The sequence below is a fragment of the Poecilia reticulata genome, linkage group LG8 (assembly GCF_000633615.1).
Source record: "Poecilia reticulata strain Guanapo linkage group LG8, Guppy_female_1.0+MT, whole genome shotgun sequence".
Lineage (NCBI taxonomy): Eukaryota > Metazoa > Chordata > Actinopteri > Cyprinodontiformes > Poeciliidae > Poecilia > Poecilia reticulata.
Window position 1 is genome coordinate 20,200,774 of NC_024338.1, and position 23,296 is coordinate 20,224,069.

At 39.8% G+C, this 23,296-nt stretch overlaps 1 protein-coding gene across 1 annotated transcript in view; it reads left to right on the forward strand.

Moving 5' to 3' along the window:
• The first annotated feature begins 609 nt into the window (after positions 1-609).
• grin2ca (glutamate receptor, ionotropic, N-methyl D-aspartate 2Ca) overlaps positions 610-23,296 on the forward strand; it is a 54,294-nt gene continuing 31,607 nt past the window's right edge. Inside the window, exons 1-2 of the mRNA XM_008416517.2 lie at positions 610-1,577; positions 18,204-18,654. Of these exons, the coding sequence (XP_008414739.1) occupies positions 18,220-18,654 (435 nt within the window). The 5' untranslated portion in view covers positions 610-1,577; positions 18,204-18,219. The remainder of the gene's footprint in view (positions 1,578-18,203; positions 18,655-23,296) is intronic.

The window sequence follows — 23,296 nt, forward strand, 5'->3', positions numbered from 1 at the left end:
TCTGGATGTTTGTAAAAGCTAATTTAAACCCAGACTTGGTATCAGAGCTCAATCCAGGACCTCAAATCAAACCAAATGTGTTCCAGAATCTGTCCTGAAACCAAGAGACTTTACCAGAGGACTGCGATGTCTTCACACACACAGAGAAGGAAAATCATAATGCTGCACTCTGGTGGATGAAATACCCCACAGCAACAGCGTTTTTTTTCACTATGCACTGACATGTAATTTTGTTATTTATTTACTAAGTTCATATAAACTAAGAAGTGAGTAGATGTTTGCTTACTGTTCACTGAAACCGGTGCAAACACAGAAAGGAAAACAGATCACTGACTCTGTCTGTCCCAGAGATTTCTTCCAAGGGCAAACCTGTTGAGACCCGAAACGCAACAAGCCAGAATAAGCAGAAATGTTGCATAAAAGGGAGAAGCGATGCGTGATGGAGGCTGTTGAAATGCTGAGAGTTGTAGGACGGCCGGTGCGCCAACAGCAGAGCGAGGGAAACCAACGGGATGGGTGAGAGAGGGAGGGAGAACAGGAGGAGGGAGGGAGAGTTTGAGGATAAATCCTTACTACATAATGATTAGAGCTCACAAGCCCTTCCTGTGACATGAATGTAGGAGTCAGGATTACAGCCGGCTGCTGGAGCCAGAGCAGGAGCTCCGCTGATGTTGGGAGGAGGGATCCAGGTGGGAAAATGAGACGAAACACAAACAAGCACAACTGAACAACAAGTGCAGCTTAAAGAAGAAGAGAGGAAGTTGTGCTTCCAAGGAGGCCAAGAAGAGCGTCCAATTGCTTCCCAACTCCGGTAGCTGACTGGCATCTGGACCCCGACTCTGGCCATCTGTCGCTGGCCGCTGACAGCCTCATCCCGGGCAGCTGGAGCATTTCTCTGACTCTTAATTTGATGGAGTGGCTGGTTGCACCAGAGGAGGTGAAAACAGGGAGGCTGGGTCACCCTGCAGAGTGTGTGAAAGATGGGGCGCGCAGCGTGGAGGATTGTCTCAACCAAACATGGGGTACTTCTGCGTCTTTTTGAACCGGACAGCGCTGAGCGAAACGAAGGGTCATAATCAGGAGGATTCTTCTCAAATTTAACATGGCTGAAGTTTTAAGGCTGTCTGAAGTCTCAGGGGTGAAATGTAAATAACTGCTCTGTAATCTGAAATCTATCATCAGACCTGAAAACATTCCTGTCTCAACTTTATCCTGGAACAATTACGGGGGAAACCATGATTTAATTTCCAACTCTGACACCTGCTCACCTCCATCACTTCTTCCCTTCCTCCTCCTGTTCCTCTTCTTCTTCCCTCCTCCCTTTTAACCAGCGAGTGATAATGTGACCTTCTGCCAAAGTGCTGGAAACCATGCCACCGTCGCAGCGGGCTCGACTGTTGCTGCTACTGAAATAGACTCAAACAAGTGCAGGGGGAGGAAGAGGAAGGGAGAGGAAGAAAAAGAACGAAGAGGAAGGATAGGAGGGGAAGGAAAAAAAACGTGGGGAAGGACAGCTGAAGCCGAGGACACGGGATGAGTGGTGATGAGCCAGAGCTGGATGTGAGCTGCCGCCGCAGGTAAAGATCACCTTCATCCAACACTTTGTGCTGCTTTCATGTGTCACTATCACTTCATTCAAATGTCAGCTGCTGGAAATCATAAAACGCATGATCAAATGTTCCCACTTTCCCGAACTGGGAGCCGGATAGGGATGCTTTCTGCTGCTCTCCCAACTGTGTGTCAGTGTTTAGTGTCTTCCTCTCTCTGAGAATTATCAGAGCGCAGAGGATCCGATCAAACATCCGGATGTTGTGTTTGGCTTTTACACAAGTTGCAGATGTTTGGTGACTGTAACTGTTGCTTTTAGACACTCCGCTCTGGGGGAGATTAAGCAGAGTGGATCGATGCATCACTGTAAACAGATTCTTTTTTGATACCTGCCTGCTGGACATGAGATGCTGCTGCAGGGCAAATTGAACTGCCAATAAAGACCCAGGATGCCAGAACAACCAAAACAACTGATAAACAAAATCATTTTAAAGGCAGAGAACTGAAAACAGAGAGGAAGAAAGATGTTTTTGTAAAAGTAGAGAAATGATTGTAAAGACAAACCAAACAGCAGTGATGCTATTACAATAATGTCACAGCATCATCAGAATACTTTAACTATACCAGTTACAAGATCAAATGAAACTAATGATAATAATTTAAAACCTGAGTTTATTTTTCCTACATATTATTCCATCAGGTCTTATTAATATTTCCATCAATGACATCAAGGTCACAGGTCAGCAAAAGTTGGTTGAAAGAAAAAACTTCTTCTGGTCCGAGTCTGTAAACAACTAAACGTCTGACAAAGATGCATATTTTTATAGGTACAGACTAAATTTATCACAAAAAAAAGCTTGGCTTGTTCTTAATAGCGGCAGAACTTTTTAATCAAGTTCATTGCAGGGCTTATAATTAATCATATTAATTAAAATAAGCAACACTCAATACAAAAAACATTTTTCTGCTAAATTATAGATTATACGAGCTCAACAATAAAGATATTTAGAGTTTTTAATCAGTTTCCATCAGATTGGTTCAGGTTTCCAGTCTTTGAGGAAGACCTGATCATTCTTTAGAAATGTGGACGCTGGCGTTAGCATTAGCAGCATGTTTAGCATTGAGATGCTATTTTGAGCCTCAAGAGTTTCGCTGATGGGATAACTACTTTTAGAATAACATGAACACAACAATAGTCTTTTCCAACATCCCAGACTGTTTTCTTGAAGTAGAAACCAAACCACTGTCGGCCAAGAGAAGCAGCTTTGTCGCTGTAAATTTGCAGATTATGTTTGTGCGTCAAATTTAGTGGCCTACAAGAAACACAACACAAAGGTTCCGGCTCTGAACTTTTGCATATAAAAAAGAAAAATGCGATTAATTGCGTACATTTTTTTACTTTCATTAATTACATGAAATGAATGCAAAAAAGTGCTGGCCATCATTTTTAGATTTTACAATGGTGGCAATGTTCTTTTCTACTTCTAAGTAATTTACCTAGATTAATTCAATATTTACAGGGTTATTTCATTGTTACCAATATTTCAAACCCCAACAAAAGTAACTGAACTATTGTCCTATATAGAAACGGGGCCAAAATCACCCGTTCCACAGGTGAAAACATGTTTTCCCTCCATTTATTTCACAGAATAAAACAGAATGTGGGGTGAGACGCCGCAGCACCAGTTAGGCTGGTGAAAAATGGCTCTTCATTATGTTATGCCAACCATATCTTGGTTTCAGTAATTGGATGTACGCAGGCGTGTGTAATTCAAACATCCATATGGACATTCGTCTCTCTGTGTGTGTGTATAAGAGAGCAAAGAAAGCAATGCGACACAGCAGCATATAATCTCACACACACAAAGATCGCTGCCAGGAGCAACACACCAACAAGCATGATGGAGGAATCTGCAGCTGGATGTCAGACTGAAGCAGAGACTGATCAATAACAACTGATACATGCTGTGATTAAATTGCTTTTTTCTTTTTTCCTTCTTACAATTTCATGCCCTTGTGACACAAAAACACATTTGTACATTAACGACAACAAGAACAAGGATTGACTTAATTCACATAAAACAAAGTAAGGACGGAACAAATTGTCCTTTTTGTAACAGCTGCATGTTTTACTCACAAACCAAAGAAGTCTGTTATATTATTCTAGTGTTAGTAATCGGTTACCAGCTTCAACAACCAAAACTTAAATTTGGTTTAAAAATACTCTATTTACCCCAAAAGGGAGGTGATGGTGATGCTGTAGGCAGGAGTGATCTCCACTAGCAGTAGTCAGTTTTCCAGCGATTCTGAAGATACCTCTGACTGAACACAGTTACTTCTAACAGCTCAATATCCAGGCAGCAGAAATAATATTCTACAGTAACATGTCCTGGATGACACTATCAGTTGTTAGCAGTTCTGTTAATCCACCTCTTTTTCTTTTGCCGCTGAACAGGCTGTTCAAGGGTTTGGTTCATTTGACACCAACCAAAATGTGTCAAATGTTGAAATTTGGTCCCCGATCGAGCTGAGTCTACTGAACTTAAGTTGTTTGCACAAGCATCAGCCAAGGTACTTTTTGCACTGAATTACTAAAATGAATGAGTTTTTTTGATTGTATTCTAATTTATGATAATGCAATAGTAATATGTTGGCTGTCTTCATACCTGAAATTCTCTTCTCTGTCTGAAAAACTAAGAGGAACTGGATAAGACTGGCAGAACATGTGTGGAAAAAATAGAAAAACTAAAACAAGAGGCACACCTGGCTGCACAGATATCTGTTTTATCCACGCTGACTGACACACAGCTGCAAGCATCCAGGACAGTAAACTTGTTACTGCAAGCAGAGGATGGCTGCAGCATATCAGAGCCATCCACCCAAGGTCATGACAGAGGAGTTGTAAATCTCACTCCCAATCAGGTGACGGTGCATCATCACATGATCTATTCGTCTCCACATTGTAGAAACCTGAGGATCCGGGGGGACGCTCCGGCGCTGATCTGTCACAGCGGTGCTGAGAGCGCTTTTGCAAGCCTTGAGATGAGATCTTAAATATGTGGCAGACAATTTGTAGCAGGCTGTGTTGCTCTAAGTTTACGGCTGCTCTCGCAGGCACAACAGAGACTCCAGGCCCATTTATATTCACGGCGCAGCGCCGCTTGCACCCGTCTACCGTCCTGTCCCTGTTGAGAAGGAAAACTGACACGTTGTGGGCTGAGAAACGAAGGACGGGGGTGGTGCTGGCATCGCCTCTGTTTTATTGTCATTCCTCTACCTTTCACGGATCCAACCTGAGGGTGAATGTGTGGTCCAAGCGTGTGCACATGCAGGAAATCGATTAGTCTAATCGTTTTCTGTTCGCCTTTGCATGTGTGCCGCTTCATTTGTCATATTTAGCCCTGAGCTACGACACGGTGAGGAGCATCTCAGTGAAGAATGATGACAATGATAACCTTAGAGGCAAAGTGCATGTGTGTGTGTGTTGGGTTGGCCCACGAGACATCTTTAAATGTCCGAAGAGAATGAGGCGTTCGACTTTGCAAGATTCATCTGAAGGAATCAGGCCAACAAAAAGTGACACAAAATGTTCTGGTGTCTCAGCTGGCAGAGGTGACTTGTGATTGTGACGTACTTTGGGCTTTTTTTGGCTTTCTTTGTTGCACACTTCTTCAGTATTACCACATGCGCCATTGTCACTTCAGAATTGCAGCCAAAAGTGATCAACAAAGCCTGAAAGATGGTTTTAGAAGGCGGTGTGGGTCTAAGACACCATTTAAACAATCCTCCTATAAGATAACAAACTAGTGCAGCATCTCTAGATGCAAATTCATTTCTGCAAAATCAATGACATCATTTCCACAGAAAACTATAACCCAAAAATGCTTATGGAGAAGATTGCTTTGTTTGCTTTTCAATAAATTATTTTAAAAAAGTTTTGTTGGAAATAAACTGACAGGAGGTGTGTAATATTTGGTGTTTTTAGATAAATTCTCATTTTAATATTAAATTACCAAAAACTAAAATCATATGGTTAGCATGTTTTTGCAGAACACTGACATGCTGAGGAGGTATTTACCACCAGGATGTGTAATCTGTCTTTTTACTTCATCACACTGGGTTTTTTGTAATCATGTCCTTCCTGTTTCCTGACATAAGAGGCTGCAGCTGCACAGACATTAGCCGTTTGCGCATCAATGTAACTTTACAGGGGCCCCATTACAGTCATGATTAATCCAGTGCGGGACAACTCTTAGTATCATTGGTTATTCGTTTTTTCTATATATTGACCTAAAATCTGAAAGGGACAATTTTTTAATTGATATAAATCGGTATCATTTTATCGTCAAACTCTACTATGTACCAGTACTCCAGTGTTGAAGTGGTGACGTTTGTTACATTTCGAATTAAAATTTAGCTTGATAAAACAAAACCGTTGCCTTCAAGTCATAGTGCATTTATTTAATGTGGCTGAAAACATGCATAACACGTATAGCTTATTCTCCCATCCATGACCTCTTTTCTCCTTTCCACCATCAGTCATGTCTCAGAAAATGTGTTAATGACAGTAAAATGGAAGTTACCAGGGAGAAATAGAGTAATTGAAAGCACAAGGCCACACACACAGACAGGACAGATTATGAACAAAGTGGTCTGCTCACACGTGGATTACAGCCTGTGTGTGCAGGTCAGAGGTCAGCTGCATGCGTGGACAGAGCGCGAGTCTTCCATGAGAGCAGGCTGGTGACAGCTGGCTCAGCGGCAGAGGTGGCGGGGGTTGTTCTGGTTCTGCACCGGTGGGCACAGTTTCAGCTTAACCAGGGTTTACACTGATCCCTGCTTTACATACGGCAGAGCAGCCACCAAACATCAACGGAGGACCTCCAAGTTACCTGGCATGATGGGCTCACTGTCAGGTCAGAACACCGGGTCCAAGCAGGAATATTAATACCAGAGGATCATGTCAAGACCTCAGAGATAACACGCTCTACAGCTACAACACTAAAGATTTTTAACTACTAAACATAAATCCAAGGAACAGCTGATGGAATAATTGTGTGTAAAAATATGCGCATACACACACTGATCCCACTTCACGACGTCTTGTTATATTAACTCAACCAAACAGGTTGGGGGTAGATCAAAGTTAAAATTGTCGTAAAGCACAAGTGGACACTTTTCCATCTGTTGTGGCATTTAAAAGCTGCTGATAACAGCTCAGAAAATCCAGCTGCTCCATTTCCTTCCTCCGTATTTAAATCCCTTAATGCACAGAGAGACCGACCAAAGCTTCAACGCCCTTTGATTGATTCCTTCTAGCAGTATGCAAAAATTTATGAGAAGTTTTAGGTCCCCATCTCCCGTCCACACAGACCTTGGAGACATCTATGCAGCTTATCTGGGATTTATTGAGATTTCACCTGGACAGGATTTTCATCGAAAGGCAGCTCAATCATGAATCACATATAGTTCATTGTGGAGCACATGTCTTAAATATTTCTGTAGTGCTGTGGGCAGCAGCGAAAGTAAAGCATGGGACAGAAACTAATATCTGATGGAGTCTGATCCATGTCGCTGTGTCTCCAGAAGTCTGCAGGGACAGATAAATCATCAGGGCTTTAGGCTGAACAGCCTCCATCGTAGTTTCCCTTTGGGAGCCACGAGCAGACGATGCCAGACTCAGACTTGGTCTTAAGCCGTTTCTTATGGCGGACTGTGTTTGTCAGATGGCCATCTCAAAGCACACCGTTTCATGTAGAGTGGAGCAGTAAATCAACACACAGCTCACAGGATGACCATGAGGAGACTCTGACTGGCAGCAGAAGAACCAGTCGCTGGAGGAGCTTTCATATGGTTTAGATAAACTGTCTGTGTTCAAGAGTCCAAACAACCCCTCAACTGCTTTTACGCCTTGATTCACGGGGGAAGTAAGAGAGCTGGGAGAGCGGACACACTGCTGGTACCGTGTCAATACACTCTGGCTCTCCCTCTGGCCTGGATACAAGCACTGATGTCAAGTCAAGTTTAATGGTGTAGCAGATTTATGTAACAAGAAGTTAACAGTGTTTTACACCTTGAAAACATACCGATAAACATTACATTTAGTCAAATGTTATCAAATCATCAAGCAAATAACACCAAATATATTAATCAATGTTCCAGTTATTATTTATCAAAAGCAACTCTAAACAAGAGTTTTTTTTAGCCTTGATTTAAATGAACTCAGTGTCTCAGCAGTTTTGCAGGTTTTTGAAAGTTTGTTCATGATTAGAGGAGAATAAAAACTGAATGCCATTTCTCCATGTTTGGTTCTGGTTCTGAGGATGCCAAGCAGACCAGAACCAGTAGATCTGATTGATCTGGAAGATTAACACAACAGGTAACAGCAGCAGATGAAATCTATTGTTTCTCTAAAATTCCTATCCACCATATTTAAAAGTACAGAGTAATATATGGAAGTATGTGTTTAATTTTGATGATGGTAATCGCTGACCAAATGGTGCTTTCTTTATAACTTTGTAATTTTGTGTTTTTATTTTGTAAAGCTCCTTGCTGCTGAAACATAATTGACTTGATTGAAGTGAATTAAACAGACAAATCTGTAGAATGTGAGTTAAATGTGTTTGGCTGCTTGACAAACACTGATATGACTAGAAATACATAAGATATCAGAATTAACTTTGGTATCGATCCAATTAGTAAAACTGGACTGATATTAAAAAACTTTTTTCTCCATTTTCTTGCTGCTTGTGATTCAGGGGTGTAGATGGTGGGTCATGTGGTATTTGTTTGATCATGTGATGCACCACTGGATGGTGAGGAGTTTAACTGAAGCAGAGGTGTGATTGTTTCTCCACAGCGCTGAAGAGGCAGGAAATAAATATGGATATCAGTTATCGGCCATAACAATATTATTATTTTCGGATATCAACCAAATTTTCAGATCAGTGCATCCCTACATATAACACACATCAATAATGCAACGTCCATTCCAATTCAATATATGGTGCAGCTCTATTTAGAATGAGACCTAAATTGTCTGTTTGTTTGATTTCAGGTTATTTTGCTGCTAGTCTAACATTTTCTCTGCCTTTCTGCCATTCCTGTCAGGAAATATGCCAGCTTGTTTCCAAGTAGAGGCTTCAACTGTTAGTTTTAATGAAGCGTGTTTGTGTCAATGTCATCAAGGTCTTTTTCTGAAAGACAAGAAGCCAAATGTCTGCTTTAGTGAATGACTTACAGAAGCTAGATAGGTGAAACTGTTATTGATTTTTTTTCTTAACTGTTTCTATGCATTGATCCTTCAAGGTTTAAGCAATTCAACCATGCCACACTTAATCAGATGTTTACAGGAGATTAACGGCAAGGAAAATATAAATGACTAATTAACATGATCACTGCAAGAAGATTTGAGTACCAGAAGATGAGAAGCTCTCCTTGCAACAGACAGTTTAATGAACATATAATTAGAAAAGAGAGGCGACATTAGTCTGTTTGGCAGGTGATCTGTGGAGAATGCTGCATGGAACGGTGCCAGCGGAGTGGCACAGATTCAGTCTTGTTTGTCCACTGCTGCCCCTCAGAGGCGTGCTAAATTAAGCTTTGGACTCAGTAGCTGTTTCCTAGGAGTCTTGGCTTTGTGCAGATGTCTTTTTTATTTGGAGATAGAGAGTGAAGACCAGCAACATCAGACAGGAGTTTGCTCCATTAAGAAAAGATGCAACTTCCTAGAAATAAACTATTGTGAACAAACTGATCCATCAAGATTTTAAAACTCAGATTTCTTGGTTTTGTTTGTTCTTTGTCAGCCTTATTTCCACACAGAGCTTCAACATCCAGTCACCTGCACTTCCAGGTGATTTTTTTTATCAGTTTACGCCATGAAGCATTAATGTGAATCTGATGGAAATATAAGAGTACTTTACTAAGCTGTGTTCAGCTCAAGTGCTGCGTAAGTGGAAAGAGAACATTTAAATTTTTGGCTTCTGGTCGACTGCACTTCAGAACTGGTTTGGTCCTGTTAATTATTGTCAGCGCCAGGAGCTGCGCCAGACACAGCCTCACTAACAAACACAACAGTTGTTTTCTTAATCCCAACACAGCTAAAAATATATATATGTTTATATGAACCGCCGCGCTGTAGCTCGTTTCAATAAAGCTCTGCTAACAGCGGCTATAAGACATCAGAAATTTAAACTGAAGCAAAATCTGACATACTTCTAGACAAAAATCCCAAGATCAAACAAGAATAACTGAAATAATAGAGATGCATTTTTATGATGATGCTGATGATCTGGCTTAAGTCCAGCGGCTATAATCTGATTCAGCATTTGCAAACGGATCGGTCCGTTCCTGCAGGGGGGATTTCTGACAGGCAGCACTGGGCTAAAGATATAACACATCTATGTAGTGTCAAGAGTTTACCAGGAAAGGGCTGCTAGTGTCATAGTGTCACGGGAAATTATGTCACATTGACTGAAACCTGCGACAGAAGGCACTTTTGGATGTAGATGTTTTCAAGCAACATGCAACCATCCTTTCATCTTACAATTGCAATCCAACTATTACTGATATCGCACACTTTCACTGGTAAGAAATTGAAAATGACAAGTTCACTTAGCATTCGTCAACAACTCACCGATGTAAGTGAGTGTTGCACATCACAAATAGTCATCCAGCTGGAACGCAGCGTGTTAAATAGTAAAACATAATTTAACAAAGACTTAAGTCAGATAATTTGCTTCGAGGAATTTTAAACATCCTCAAATCCTTCAATGAATTGTTACAGACCTAGTTATAATTTTCTGAACTGTATTCAAATCAAATTGTAAAGTCCCCAAAGATTCCCACTAGTCTTTGAAAGCCTTTAGTTCGTCTCAATGACCAGCTCAGCTCTCTCATCTTTGTCTCGTCAATCCTGCATAGATTTTCCATGAGGTTCAAGTCGGGCCAGTCAGCTGGCCAATCAAGCACATTGGTAAATAAAGTGGTCATTAAAGCAGGTACTGGTCCAACTGGCTGGAAGGGACGGTGCCAGGTCCTGCTGGAAAATGAAATTAATATTTCCATAAAGTTCATCAGCAGAGGGAAGCATAACGTTCTGTAAAATTCGCTTGTTGGATTCTGTGCCTGTCCCCTATTCCTCCAGACTCCAGGACTTTGGATTTCCAATATAAAGCTATAATTCACTTTTCTCTGAAGAAGATTTTAGGCTACTGACCAAAAGTCGCGAGCTAATTGGGTTAATACGCTGCAAATCTCCCAGAGTCCGTTAAAAGAACTTTTACTCACAAGGTTTTGGTAATCTATTTACTACCACAGGTTTACTTTCCATTAACGTGGTTGGATAAAAAATATGAAAGCAAGCTTCTTTAACAATAACCTTTGGTGGTTTTCCCTCTTTGGGTCAATCGCTACCAACATACGACAACTAAAGCCAGGACTTTTCTTTGTCTCCATGTGTTCTGTGAAAGGGGGCAAAGATGAATTCAATTTTATGCCCCTGACCACCAAATAATGAAGTTACAGCCCATCAGCTGACTTCTGCAGTGGTAAACCAATGCTGCGGCTCAAGTGTGTGATGTAGCAATTACAGAGCGTCTGTGCAGCAAGCTGAAGTGGGGATTTAAGGCTAAAAACACAGGCACACACATGCACACACACCACTCTTTGCAGTGTATTTCTGACATTATTTCATGGCTTTAACACAAAATGGATGGATGGATAGAGATCGACGCTTAAAAATATTTTTAAAAATCTAAAAGGCTTCACAACCAACTGAGGTGATAGTTGTGATGCCAACCAACACATCAGTTTTGATACCAAGTTGTGATACCAACTGAATTTTTGAAAGTTAACACGTGCAGGAAAGAACTGGCTCTATGTGTGATTTAAGCACAAAGCAGATCAGAGGAGGGCTGTTTGGAGACCATGAAATGGGAAAAGATCATTTTTTTAAAAATCACAGAATTTCTTACCCAATACTTTGCTCTTGATGACCAGCTATCATCTGATGTTGATAATGTGGGATTTTGACGTTTTTTAGGTGTGTTAGAGTCGAAGTATGAGATTTCTAGCCGCCACCATGGTCAGTTTGTCTCCAACCGTGTTAGAGACACATTTTCATGGAGCGTAAGTTGGGAAATGGCTAACAACTGATTCCACCTAATTCTTCACTACCTTAGGCATCTTTAATCTGCTCTAGTTTAAAAAGTTAAATACTTGATACTTCAAACCTGAACTGGATTATTTTACATTAATGGAATACTTAAAATCAAGTGTGAGATGTGTGAAACTTTTAATATAAAATACATAACTACATTATAGATAAATAAAAACTCTTATTGGCAATTGGCATTGGCAAGTAGGCTTGTCACAATAATCAAATCAATTATTTGCATAATAAATTTAATTAAGCTCAATCATTTCCATTGGCATAATTTATAATTTTTCTCTTTCTACCAAAAACTGGATGATAACTCTTCAGTCCGGTGCTTTGGTGTCAACTAGCTTCTTTTTTGAAGGACAATATTGTTTAAGGAAATCTCAAAACAACAATATTATCGTTCATCACAATAACTTCTAGGACAGTTTATTGTCCGGTAAACTTTGTTATCATGACAGATCTGTCGGCAAGTAGTTAAATAGAAGTACTTGGTTTTTAAAAATGACTAATTATTAGAGACATATTGTAAGGAAATCCAAGTGATTTTAGCATGTCAAGAGAAATTATGAACTCACTGTTTTCATGACTTGGCTAACTTAACTCAAGCAATAAAAATCGAGCAAGAGGCTGATTAAGTTATAGAAAACTCATATTTCTCAATCAGATTTCTAAAGGTCGCAAAGTGGCAGCAGCAGATTGATTGTGGAGTGACCTCTGCCTCTGTGGACTCTCTGACCGATCTGCAGCTTTACTGATAACGACACTGAGGATGACTCTGTCAGCATGTGAACCGCAGCCCTAACAGACTGCAGATGCATGGCTGAATCTGCTCACGTGACAGCGGGATGGGACAGGTGCGGCCACAGGCTTCATGCCCAGAATACAAAGCCAGGAATTAAACACTGCGCAGATGAGACCACACCTCTGAGCCAGATGTTTTTACCGCTGCAGGGACTCGCTAATGAGCCGCAGGCGTCACGAGGAGAGAATGACAGCAGTCACTAATAAATGACAGGTCATACCTCCTCTGGTAAAAGTCACACCATTCGAAGAGATGCAGGATCATTTAGCGATTTACAGAAAAGATAAAGAATATTGGAAGACAAAGATATGGGGGTACGGGCTCATGTTTCAAATAAAAATACACACGAGGAAGAAAAAGATGGTTTCTTTTGATGACGGGTTATAAACATACAATATTCAATGTCAAAATGTGTACCAAGTTCTGTAGTTGAAAAGATTTCAATTTATATGAGCTGAAAGTTATTATTCACCTGCTGGAGTTATCAAAGTGTCCAGATGTCAGTGGGGAAAATATTGGTAAATAATTCATGAAAAAACTCTGGGAGCTCCTTCTGTGAAGAGGCTGCTTCCTCTGTGTGTCTCCCACTAGAGGGGGTTAAGCACATCTTCAATGTTCATTAGTCAGAGTCTGAGACAGAGAGCAGACTGTTAGTAAGAAGCAGCTGATAATCTTCCTGGTTATTTTCACTGGCTGACAGGTAACTAAACAACTACCACCTTTAACAGTTTACTTTACTAACAACGCAGATAACCGTCCTCTTTGCATAAAACATCAAACCCAACAAAATGTAGCCCTCAATTAGGCATAACATTATGACCTGGTGGAACGGACAACATTTAGAGGGCAACCTGTGTGATCGAACCGTTATGTAGGCTCATTTCTCTCTGCCTACATAACCCAGAATGCTGTGCGGTTCTAGATAAGAGCTCAGTGAAATTAATAAACTTTCTATCGTATTTTTGATTGAATTGATACTGACCACATGTCAATCACAACTGCTATAATGCTACAGAGGAAAGCAACACTTCAGTTAATGTTTTTACTCAATGGTGGCTGAATTGCCTACAATTTGCTTGTTTTGACAATAACATATAAAATGGTAAGATTTATTTTATCTTTTGCCCTAAAAAAAATCAGCAATATAGAAAATTAAAGATTTCTCTTTGTATTGGTATAGAGTTTAAACACATTTTAGTTTAGTTATAAACCATCATAAAATTTGTACATTTCTGGCTCACCGCTGTTCCTTTTTTATCACTATTGATGGAAAATACACATTGCAAAACTAGGAAATGAAAAATCAACATGAATTCATTCAAATTAGAGTTACAATTTGTAATATGAGAAATTTATTTGTCTTCTTTGTCACTGAGAAAAGAAATGAAAACCTTTCAGAGAAATAAATAAATGCAACCAACTACAAAATGTTTTCTAATTTACAAAGAAAACTAAATTACTTATTTGCCTGAACAAAAAATTACCATAGCTTTAGATAAACAAGTGAATTGTGAATTATTACCAAATGTTACTGTATTCATATCATAAGCCAATACTTATAATAGTAACTAATAATAACACAAGTTGAGCCAAAGCTTATAATAAAGTAAGTGTGTGTGTAAATGAGGGTTTGGGAGGTAGTGTGTTCCACAGCTTGCGTCAGCAGGAACACAATGACTCACAGTGAATCCAGGTTGGATCAGCGCTGTGACGACAGCAACAACCTGTCTCCTGTTTCTGCTGCTAACTACACGATCAACAAGAACCGAGAGCCAAGCAGACGGGGTAGTAAACATACAGGACAGACAAACCATGTACTTTATGTCTCTGGAACAAACAGATCTCAGTAATTGTGTCTTATTCTAAACGGATCCAACACCAGCAGACCTGTATGAGCAAAGGCATCTTCTCTTTTTACATACAAAAATCTCCACTGTCATTAAGATTTTTTGTGATAGAGCAGCATAAAGTAGGAATAGTATTGATATTGACTTTTAAATCAAAATGTATTCAGCCCTATGAATGTGAGGTGTGTTTCTACCAGCTCTAATGTGCGGCAGTTTCAACTTTTGATCATTCTTCTTTGCAAAACAGTCCAGTTCGGCCAGAATGATGCTAAATGAAGCTATTTTAGTTAACTTGTAAGCCTGTTTGTGTTAAATTAAACACTGGCATATAACAGAGAAAAAACTTGCTTTGTCCACCATTAGACCTGTCACGATAACAAATTTTGCTGAGCGATAAATTGTCTAAAAAATTATTGCAATAAACAATAATATTGATTCAAAACCTTTTGACACTGATTTAATGGAAATGACTAATAATGCATGCGATTTCCTGCCATAGATAGATACTTTATTTTCAAAAGAACACATAACACTGGAACTGATCAACTAAATAAACAAAACAACCAAAAACAAAAATAAAATGTATTCTCAGTCTCCATTTACAAAAAACGTACTTGAATAAAAACTAAACAACATAAAGCCGAAGTGGAAATAAATACTGCATTTAACCAAAAGAGTGCCGATTATGAAGTCTGTATTATCCTTCAGTAATCACTAGATTTAGATAGAGAAGATGGGCACATCCGATTACCTAATGCAATAGTTCATACTACACGATTTTTTGCCCCTATTTCCCCTTATGACAATCTTAGAACTTTGGGCGTTCCAAGATTGACGCTTGCGGTTTTGTAACCGATCATCCTGCAGTGTGTGGTGTGTTATGATAGATCGTCAGCCGCTCGGATCTAAATCAGGGGTTTTCCCCGACTGGGAGCTTAACGCTGAATGTGACAGCTAGTCAATCAGAAAGCGCGGATTCTCCTCCTGCTTTCTGAGGGGAAATTATGAGGGGAATCCCAAACAGGTGAGATAGAGCAACACGAAGTCCAGCAGACATCGGAGATGATATGTGGAAACAACATTAATATTTATTCAACATTTCATGCAAAGAATATAGAAATGACAAGGAGAGGAGTTGGAGCCAAATTGCTACCTCAGTTGATAAACCCGGTAAGTTTTCAGCTGTTCTAAGTTAACGTGACATAAATAGGTTAGAATGATTTTCATTCAGTCAGGACTTTATGCTGACTCTATAGCCATATACATCACAGGTAGATTCTAGTAAAGCATTGATTAATGCCTGATTTTAAAATTAGTTAACTGGACTTGTAGCCATTATTTTGTGCCCATGTGGCTGGACACCACACGGCACGATCGAACCCGATCGAACCGTTATACCTGGGATTTCAGTCGGCTAATGTGTGTCTCAGAGGTTTTGAAAATGGGCCGACAACTCGTGTAATGTGCGCTGGACATTAGACAAAGGAAATGAGGAAGGGAGGGTCAGTGGAGAACACCAGAGTTGAGCCTTTTTTCATTCAGTGTCATCAACAGAAAGAAAAAAAGGCAGGAAGAGACGATAAAGACGATAACTAAAATTAGGTCGATAGGTTTAATTTATCGTCCGATTAATTGATTTATCGTTTATCACGACAGGTCTATCCACCATCTTATGACTACTTTGAGATGAAACAGGATATGCACTCCCACTCAGTGCTTAACTTGTCCATCCTACACTTGGCATGGAGCAATGTGGAGGAAAAAACACGTGTCAGCTAAATAAGCTTGTTTTGTTTGACACTGCTGTACTTTAACTGGCACTGAAGCAGAAAGAAAAAAAAGACTTATAAACTGTAATCCCTTTTTATTTGGATTTTATTTGTACATATATCCCTGAGCAGTAATCTGTCACACTTTATTTTTTGATTTACTGCGACGTAGAAACAACACTGTGTGGCTGAGGGGAGTTAGGAGGAAATTTAAGTTATTTATAGCTAATGTTGGTTTTTAGTTTCTATAAATAGAGTAAAGTTCATCATGCAGATTGGTAATGGCTATTGGTAATGCTTTAGGGTTGCATTAGGATGATTTAATGTTATTTTTGTGTATTTGCATTACTCATAAATAAGTTCAAGTAGTTTCTGCAGAACTTTTATTGTTCGATTACAAGATTATTATTATTATTAGCAGCCATCCCACCTCTAAGATCCTCTACAGAAATACTGAACCACATGGACCACAGCAAGACCAAAAAAGGTTAATGGGAGAAAAACATTATGCTTTCTAAAGTTTGTCATGTTTGAAAATATTTCTTGCTGATTTCATGTACAACTCTTGTCCAAAGAATGTGTCCTTAAGTGCAGAGGATGCAGTTGCTCATGTCCTAATAAACTGTCCAGGTGCTACACTTGTGTGATTCAGAGTTCCTCTCTGTATATTCTTCACAATTAGGTTATCAATTAGCGTCAACATAATCAAGTTTGTCATTTGTAAATCGATTCAGAAGCGTCCATTTCTTCACCTCAATGCATTCAAAATTAGATTGTATCCCTCAGCCCTAAATCATGTTAGCTCATTCTTACTGCCACCACTTATGTCCTCTAGATCTGTCAGTTCCTTGCATATAAAATCATTCACATACGCCTCAAGGATCTGCATGGCTCAGACTACATTCAAACTGTTGCTTCTGTAATTTGATTGGTTTCTGTGAGTTTTTGTGCCTGTTACATCTGCTGAAAAATATTCAGCCCATTTGTTATTGTGCTAGGTCTTATAAATCTGCAGTGTTCTCTCTGTGTGTGCATAATAAGAGTTAAGACATGTATAAAGAAGCGGCTGCATAGAAGAATCACATGCCTTTAAGGCCGCGTTATTTGTATTTCAGGATGTGAGATAGCTAAAAGGCAACGTAGGAACAGGTATAGCAGCAGAACTAAACAACATTTTACCTTGTGCAGCAGCCGGATCTCGATAAGTTTCTACACTGCAATCAAGCTGCAAGCCATGACGCCTGGCAGGGATTACCAAGGGATTACAATATATTCACCCCAATGGGATTCCATCACATGGTGGATCAGAGTCCTGTGACAGGGGACCATTGAAGAGCTCTCCCTAAGAGCCACAAACGTTTCTGTGACAGATTTGACAAAGAGCTCAGTGCTGTCTGGGAGCTCAACACAAACTGCTGTCTGGCTTCTGGCTACAATATAAACCACTCACTGCAAGCTTTTAATGTAAATACAAGTTGCTCAAAAGTATAAATCCTAATTTTAAAACTCATAAGAAAAGCAGAAAAGTGACTCCAAAAATCCGCCATACCACAAAACATCTCATTAATCAGAATAGTGAACAGCATGCATTAGAACCTTTATGTGATTAAGCCTGGAACTGCTGACAAAACTAAGTAACAGCATCAAAAGTACTGTCACGAGAGAAATATTCTAAATCCCCTTGTTCTCCATTTGTTGCATTAAACACTGGACACCATCTGTTGGGTTGGCAGGCTGAATGCAGCAACAGCAGGGTGGCAGCTGCCGGCCTGAGACGCCACAGCCCGGCCAAAGCTCCCTCTTGTATGTGGTTGCAGTCTGAAAGTATCACTCTGAGCCTCGTTAATGGACATTTCAGACTAGAACAAGGACCAGAACAAAGCCAAAATGTTGTTTGCCAAAGTAATAGGCAGCCTCTTAATCAAAGTGAAGAAAACTTTTTAAGAAAACTTATATGTATATATATATATATATATATATTTTTTTTTTTAATGATCTAATCTATCATTTTAAATTATCTAATCTATCAACCCTCTTTTGATCCCCTCTCTCTACTCCAACCCGTTCTACAGGCAGTAGGTGACTGAGATGGGCCTTCGACTGGGCAGTTGGAGTGACTCCCTGTGGTGGCCGCCACCGCTGCCGCTGTTGCTGCTGCTGTTCTGCACAACCCCCTCCTGTTTGGGTCGGCCCTTCGGGTTCCCCGTGCCCTCTGTGAACGTAGCAGTGGTGTTCAGCGGCCCGGCCTACCAGACGGAGATAAAGGGGCGCTTGAGCCGGGAAAACTTCATGGACCTGCCGCTGGAGGTGAACCCCATCACTGTGCTGGTCAACAACACTAACCCACGCGCTCTGCTCACCCGGATCTGCGACACCTTGTCAACTAACCGGGTCCACGGCGTGGTGTTTGAGGACAATGTTGGCTCTGAGGCTGTGGCACAGATTCTGGACTTCATCTCCACACAGACAGCCGTGCCCATTGTGGGTATCAGCGGCGGCTCTGCAGTGGTCCTGCCATACAAGGTCAGTCAGGGTCAAAGTTAAGAAAGGGACGGGACCCAAGAAGACCCATTTGGGGTTGCATGCAATGTGCTGAGTTGCTGTATTAAAATGTCTCCTTACTTTTGAGGTTTCTGTTGTTTTCTAGGCACTTTTTCTTGGCATGTCTCCCTCCATAGCTAAAAGCAGCAATTAGCATAAATGCTTCAACAGCGTGGATGTTAGCGTTAGTTCTAAGAGTTGGCCGATAAGTTGATTTAATCTGTTAATTAACTTTTGGTTTTCGAAGATTAATTGTTAAAAACCCTAATAGAGTATTAGGGGCAAGCTAAGTCTTTTTCTTTAATTATGATAATAACGTTCTATTATTACCCGCATAAAGCTGTAATATTAGGAGAACACCTATGTGAAAAACAGCAAAACATTTTAATAGCATCTTTTATATAATCCCTAATACTTGAAAAAATACTTACTCTTTAACACATCAGCATCAAATTATTATTAGTAGCAGGACTTTGAAATGGCCCTACTGTCTGTTATTTTTCATAACAACTGTGTATGTTTAGAAGAAACTACACAGACTGACCTGTGTCATGAAGTCAGATCTTCATGACTGTCTGTTTCTCATTAAAATTACTTTTCTCTTTAAGATATGTTTTCTGGTAAAATCACATCTTTCTGCTAATATCACTATATTCTTATATATGGAGAATATATATATACTTATATGGAGTATATAATTAATTACTCCATAAACTGTAAATTACTTTGTGTGTCGGTTCAACAGAGCCATTTTACTTATGGGCACATTCCAGTTAGAACCTGATGTTCAGGTTCTGTCTGTTGTAATATATTAGTCAATCACTCCAAACAGCTAACGCCTACTGTACTGTAATTACACTCCCAAAAGCAGCCAGGAAACCGTTTCCCTGAAAACTAATGATGTATGTCATCAAACATCATTATTTCCATATGGACAGTGAATGTGCTGAAATAACTGACATTAGACTCTATTGTTTCTATAATGAATCTTTAAACAATCTCCGTCTGCAGATAAATGCATTAATGGAAATCAGGAAATGGAAAAGCAGAAATCTCTCATATCTAATCTAACCTTTGACTTTATGATCAATGTGGCGTTTGAAATCAGATCAGCTCCGTATGGTGTGAGAAGGGAGTCGTGGTAGAGGGCTCAAGAGATGCCTGTGACACATTTGAGTGTTTAAACTTTGTTTGGTTTGAAGCTGGGAGGTTTAGCAGCAGTGATCCATCAAGGAGGCACAAATACTCTCCACAAAGGGATCAGCCACAGGGACAGACAGTAATCCTTTCAAAATGGCTTTCTCCTGGTTGTCTACTACAGATGTGTACAGAAGGACAGGCTGGCAGAGGAATGTGATGCCAAGGGAAATGCTTGTTCATACTGATGATCTTAAAAGATTTAGGGAACAGTGGATGTCAGGGTGTAGAATAGGACACGGCTGGGGGAAATATCAATTTTGAGTGTGAAAATAATCAACATTTATGCACCGTAAGATATGCATACATCACTATGATTGATCTAAACTTCCAAGGAAATCTTTAGATTACGTTGTATAACTGGCTGGACGTTTAGTCACCCCTAAGCTTTCCAGGATGCTTAAAACCTTCTGAATAAGGGAGTTTACAAGAGTTACGCTGGAGGAGAGAGATGTTAGCTTGTTTTGATCCATTTTCATCTGTCTGATAATCTTGACAAAAGAAGTCAGGAGACTCAGGAGACGGCTGGAGGCAGCGCGACTGAAACTTGGCTTTAAGCTGATAAAAATGGAGCAGAGTTGGTCTTCAGTTTTATAAAGAACTTTTAAAAGACAACTGGGTCAAATGATGAACTTGTTTATCCTGTCCATAAAAAGAAATCCAGCTTCTCTGTAAAGCAGCTTTTATTCTGATCTTTGTGCAGCCGTCTGCTAGGCTGTATCTGACCTTACAGCTTATTTTGCTTTAAATGTTGATTGTTTATCTAATTTCCAGCAACACCGAGCTGCATCTACTTTTAACCAACATCTGTCTGTAAGCGGTTCTGGCTCTAATGTAATGCCAAGTCAGGTTAAAGGCCTTCACTTCTGTTTAGCTGCTTTTTGCCATTTAGTGGTTGATCATTTGTGCTCTGGTAATCAGTCATCAGATCCACTTCCTGTGGCCAGATTATTGATCTCAAAGTTTCAGGTGTTGGTTGTTTTTCTGAATATCTGTCAGACCAATCTAATGTTTATAACAAAGGAGCCAAACTGGGTGATCATAGTACCAATGTATTTTTTATGATTATTTAACCAGGTGGGAAAACTTTAACTTTATTAAGGAATTAAAGTTATCCAAAAATTAACATTTCAGCACCCATGGTTTTGTGGTAATAAATTTAAAAGGATGTCGACCTAACCCTAAAAATTTATTTTATTAAATATTGCTTGTTTAATTTCTTTACTTATTTCAATGAATTGTTTTCTTGCTTGACATGGATTTATAAGTCTTTGTGTTTTAACGATGTAAAGCAATATGTACGGCGTTGTTGCTGAAATCTGCTGTACAAATAAATCATTAATTGTTAACTAAATGTGAAATTAGTAGATAATCTAAAATTCAGAGACAGTATATGGTTCTTTTGTTAGTATCTCATTATTTTAATCACCCGATTTTAAATAAAATGGACTAAATAGTGCATGTTTATTTCCTAACTGAATGCATTTAAACAGCCTGGATCCAGACAGCTCAGCCCTGAGGGGGAGTTTTCCTCCAGAAACTCAGTGGGAATTGTAATCCACACCCATTTGAACCAAATCCTTTTTTTTAGTTTCTGTTTTTCTCCCCATAATCTGTCCTTCACAGCATATGCCACAAAGAGAGAGAGAGAGAGGGAGAAGTTGCTTCTAAATGGGAGAGATATGTTGTCCTGTAAAGAGCAGAGATGATTTTGCAGTTAATCTGCATTAACAGGGTTTGAGGTGAGTTTCCTGGAGTCAAAAACGAACCTTCAGCAGTCTGGATGAAAGGTTAAGGTGGAAGCACTCTCCTCTCAGTGAACATTTATCAGTGAAACACATACAAGTTTATTTCATTTTTAGTCAAAAAAATTTACGTTTCAGTTCATCATGTTCAAATAACCCTCACTTCCTGTAGTGTTGGTGTTTGCCCTTCATTTGTTTAATTAGAAGCAAGTAAACACCAGTAAGATCTTTATGATTTCCATAATTCACATGTTTTCAGACATCTCCCTCATCAGCTTCAGCCATTTTAGCAGAGCTGCTGTGTGGTGTGGCCATCAGCATGCTCCTCCAAGGTAATGAAAGAGGTTTTACTCATCAGTTAATGTCTCCTGCTGCTCATTTACACTGAAGCAATTCTAACTCAAATGCAGGCAGAGCAAATCAATCACAATCACTTGCAGAATAAACACGTGTAATAAGAAATAAGATGGTAGGTGTTGAAATAAATCACTGCTCTTTACTGGTAATTAGACAGTAAAAGAATTTGAAGCTGTTAATAGATGCCGTCTAGTGAAGGCATTAAAGCTGCCTGTCAGGAAAGTATTGAACGTGTTATTAATGTGGAGCGTCCCTGTTGGAAAGCGAACGTAATCTCCTCACCCCCGCTGCGGCACCAGCTTCCAGACTGACATGCCTCACCAGATCCGTACCTAATTTCGTGAGGCCCTGGGTAATCATTCACTCTATATTCACTACATCTACACATCAGGCAGCAAGGATCAGGTTATTATCACTGACCTTTAACAACACAGAGAGATTGTTAAATCATAGAAACAACTAGTTTCTTTACTCAGCTTTATTCCGCCATGTGCATCCACTGCACAGACAACCAGAGAGAAACGAAGAAGAACACAAACCCATTACATATGCTCCTGGCATAACAGTGCCCCTAGTGGGTGGACATGTAATACAAATAAAACAAAGGAGTAACAATCTCCCACTTTTCTAAAAAAAAAACTTATGAGAAAGCATAGCMATTAAAGATTTTTGTCAGAACAGTCTCAAAGTAACAGAATGTGAAACATCTTATGACTGAATTTACTGAAGAATCCAWAGTCCTTCATAAAGAGCCCTAAGKAGTGAGGTTGCGGATGCTCCCTTCTTTGTTAAACAGTCTGCAAGTTGGTCTTTTGTTTGAGACCACACCACTTGATGAACCTTCTTAGTTTGCATCAGTTCTTTAATTGAACTCATTTCCAGGCGTAACCTCTTCTCTGCAACAAACTTAGTTGACTTAAGTGCATCAACAAGAGAGAAATTATCAGTCACACAGATTATAGGTGGAGTACAAGCAGTATTACCAGCACTGAGTTCAGAAAAGAGTGCGGAAAGAAAAATGGCATTATCAATCCCCTCAGACATGGCGAGTGTTTCACCTGCCAGTGTGCTTCTGACAATTCTCTTAATTCTCTTTGACTGCCATGCAATGGGAGAGAACCGCCCRTTGTCACCCATCAAAACAATGAAGTGCCCACCTTGAGTACCTCCATCTGAAAGATTTCCAAAAGATGCATCAGTGAATGTAACCATCTTTAAGTTACYGTCGTCCCCAAGGTGTTGAAAATTCAATTCAACAGACTTGGCCTTGAGCTTACACACAACTCTGTTTGCTTCATTAATGGTCTGTACTGTAGCATGTTTGA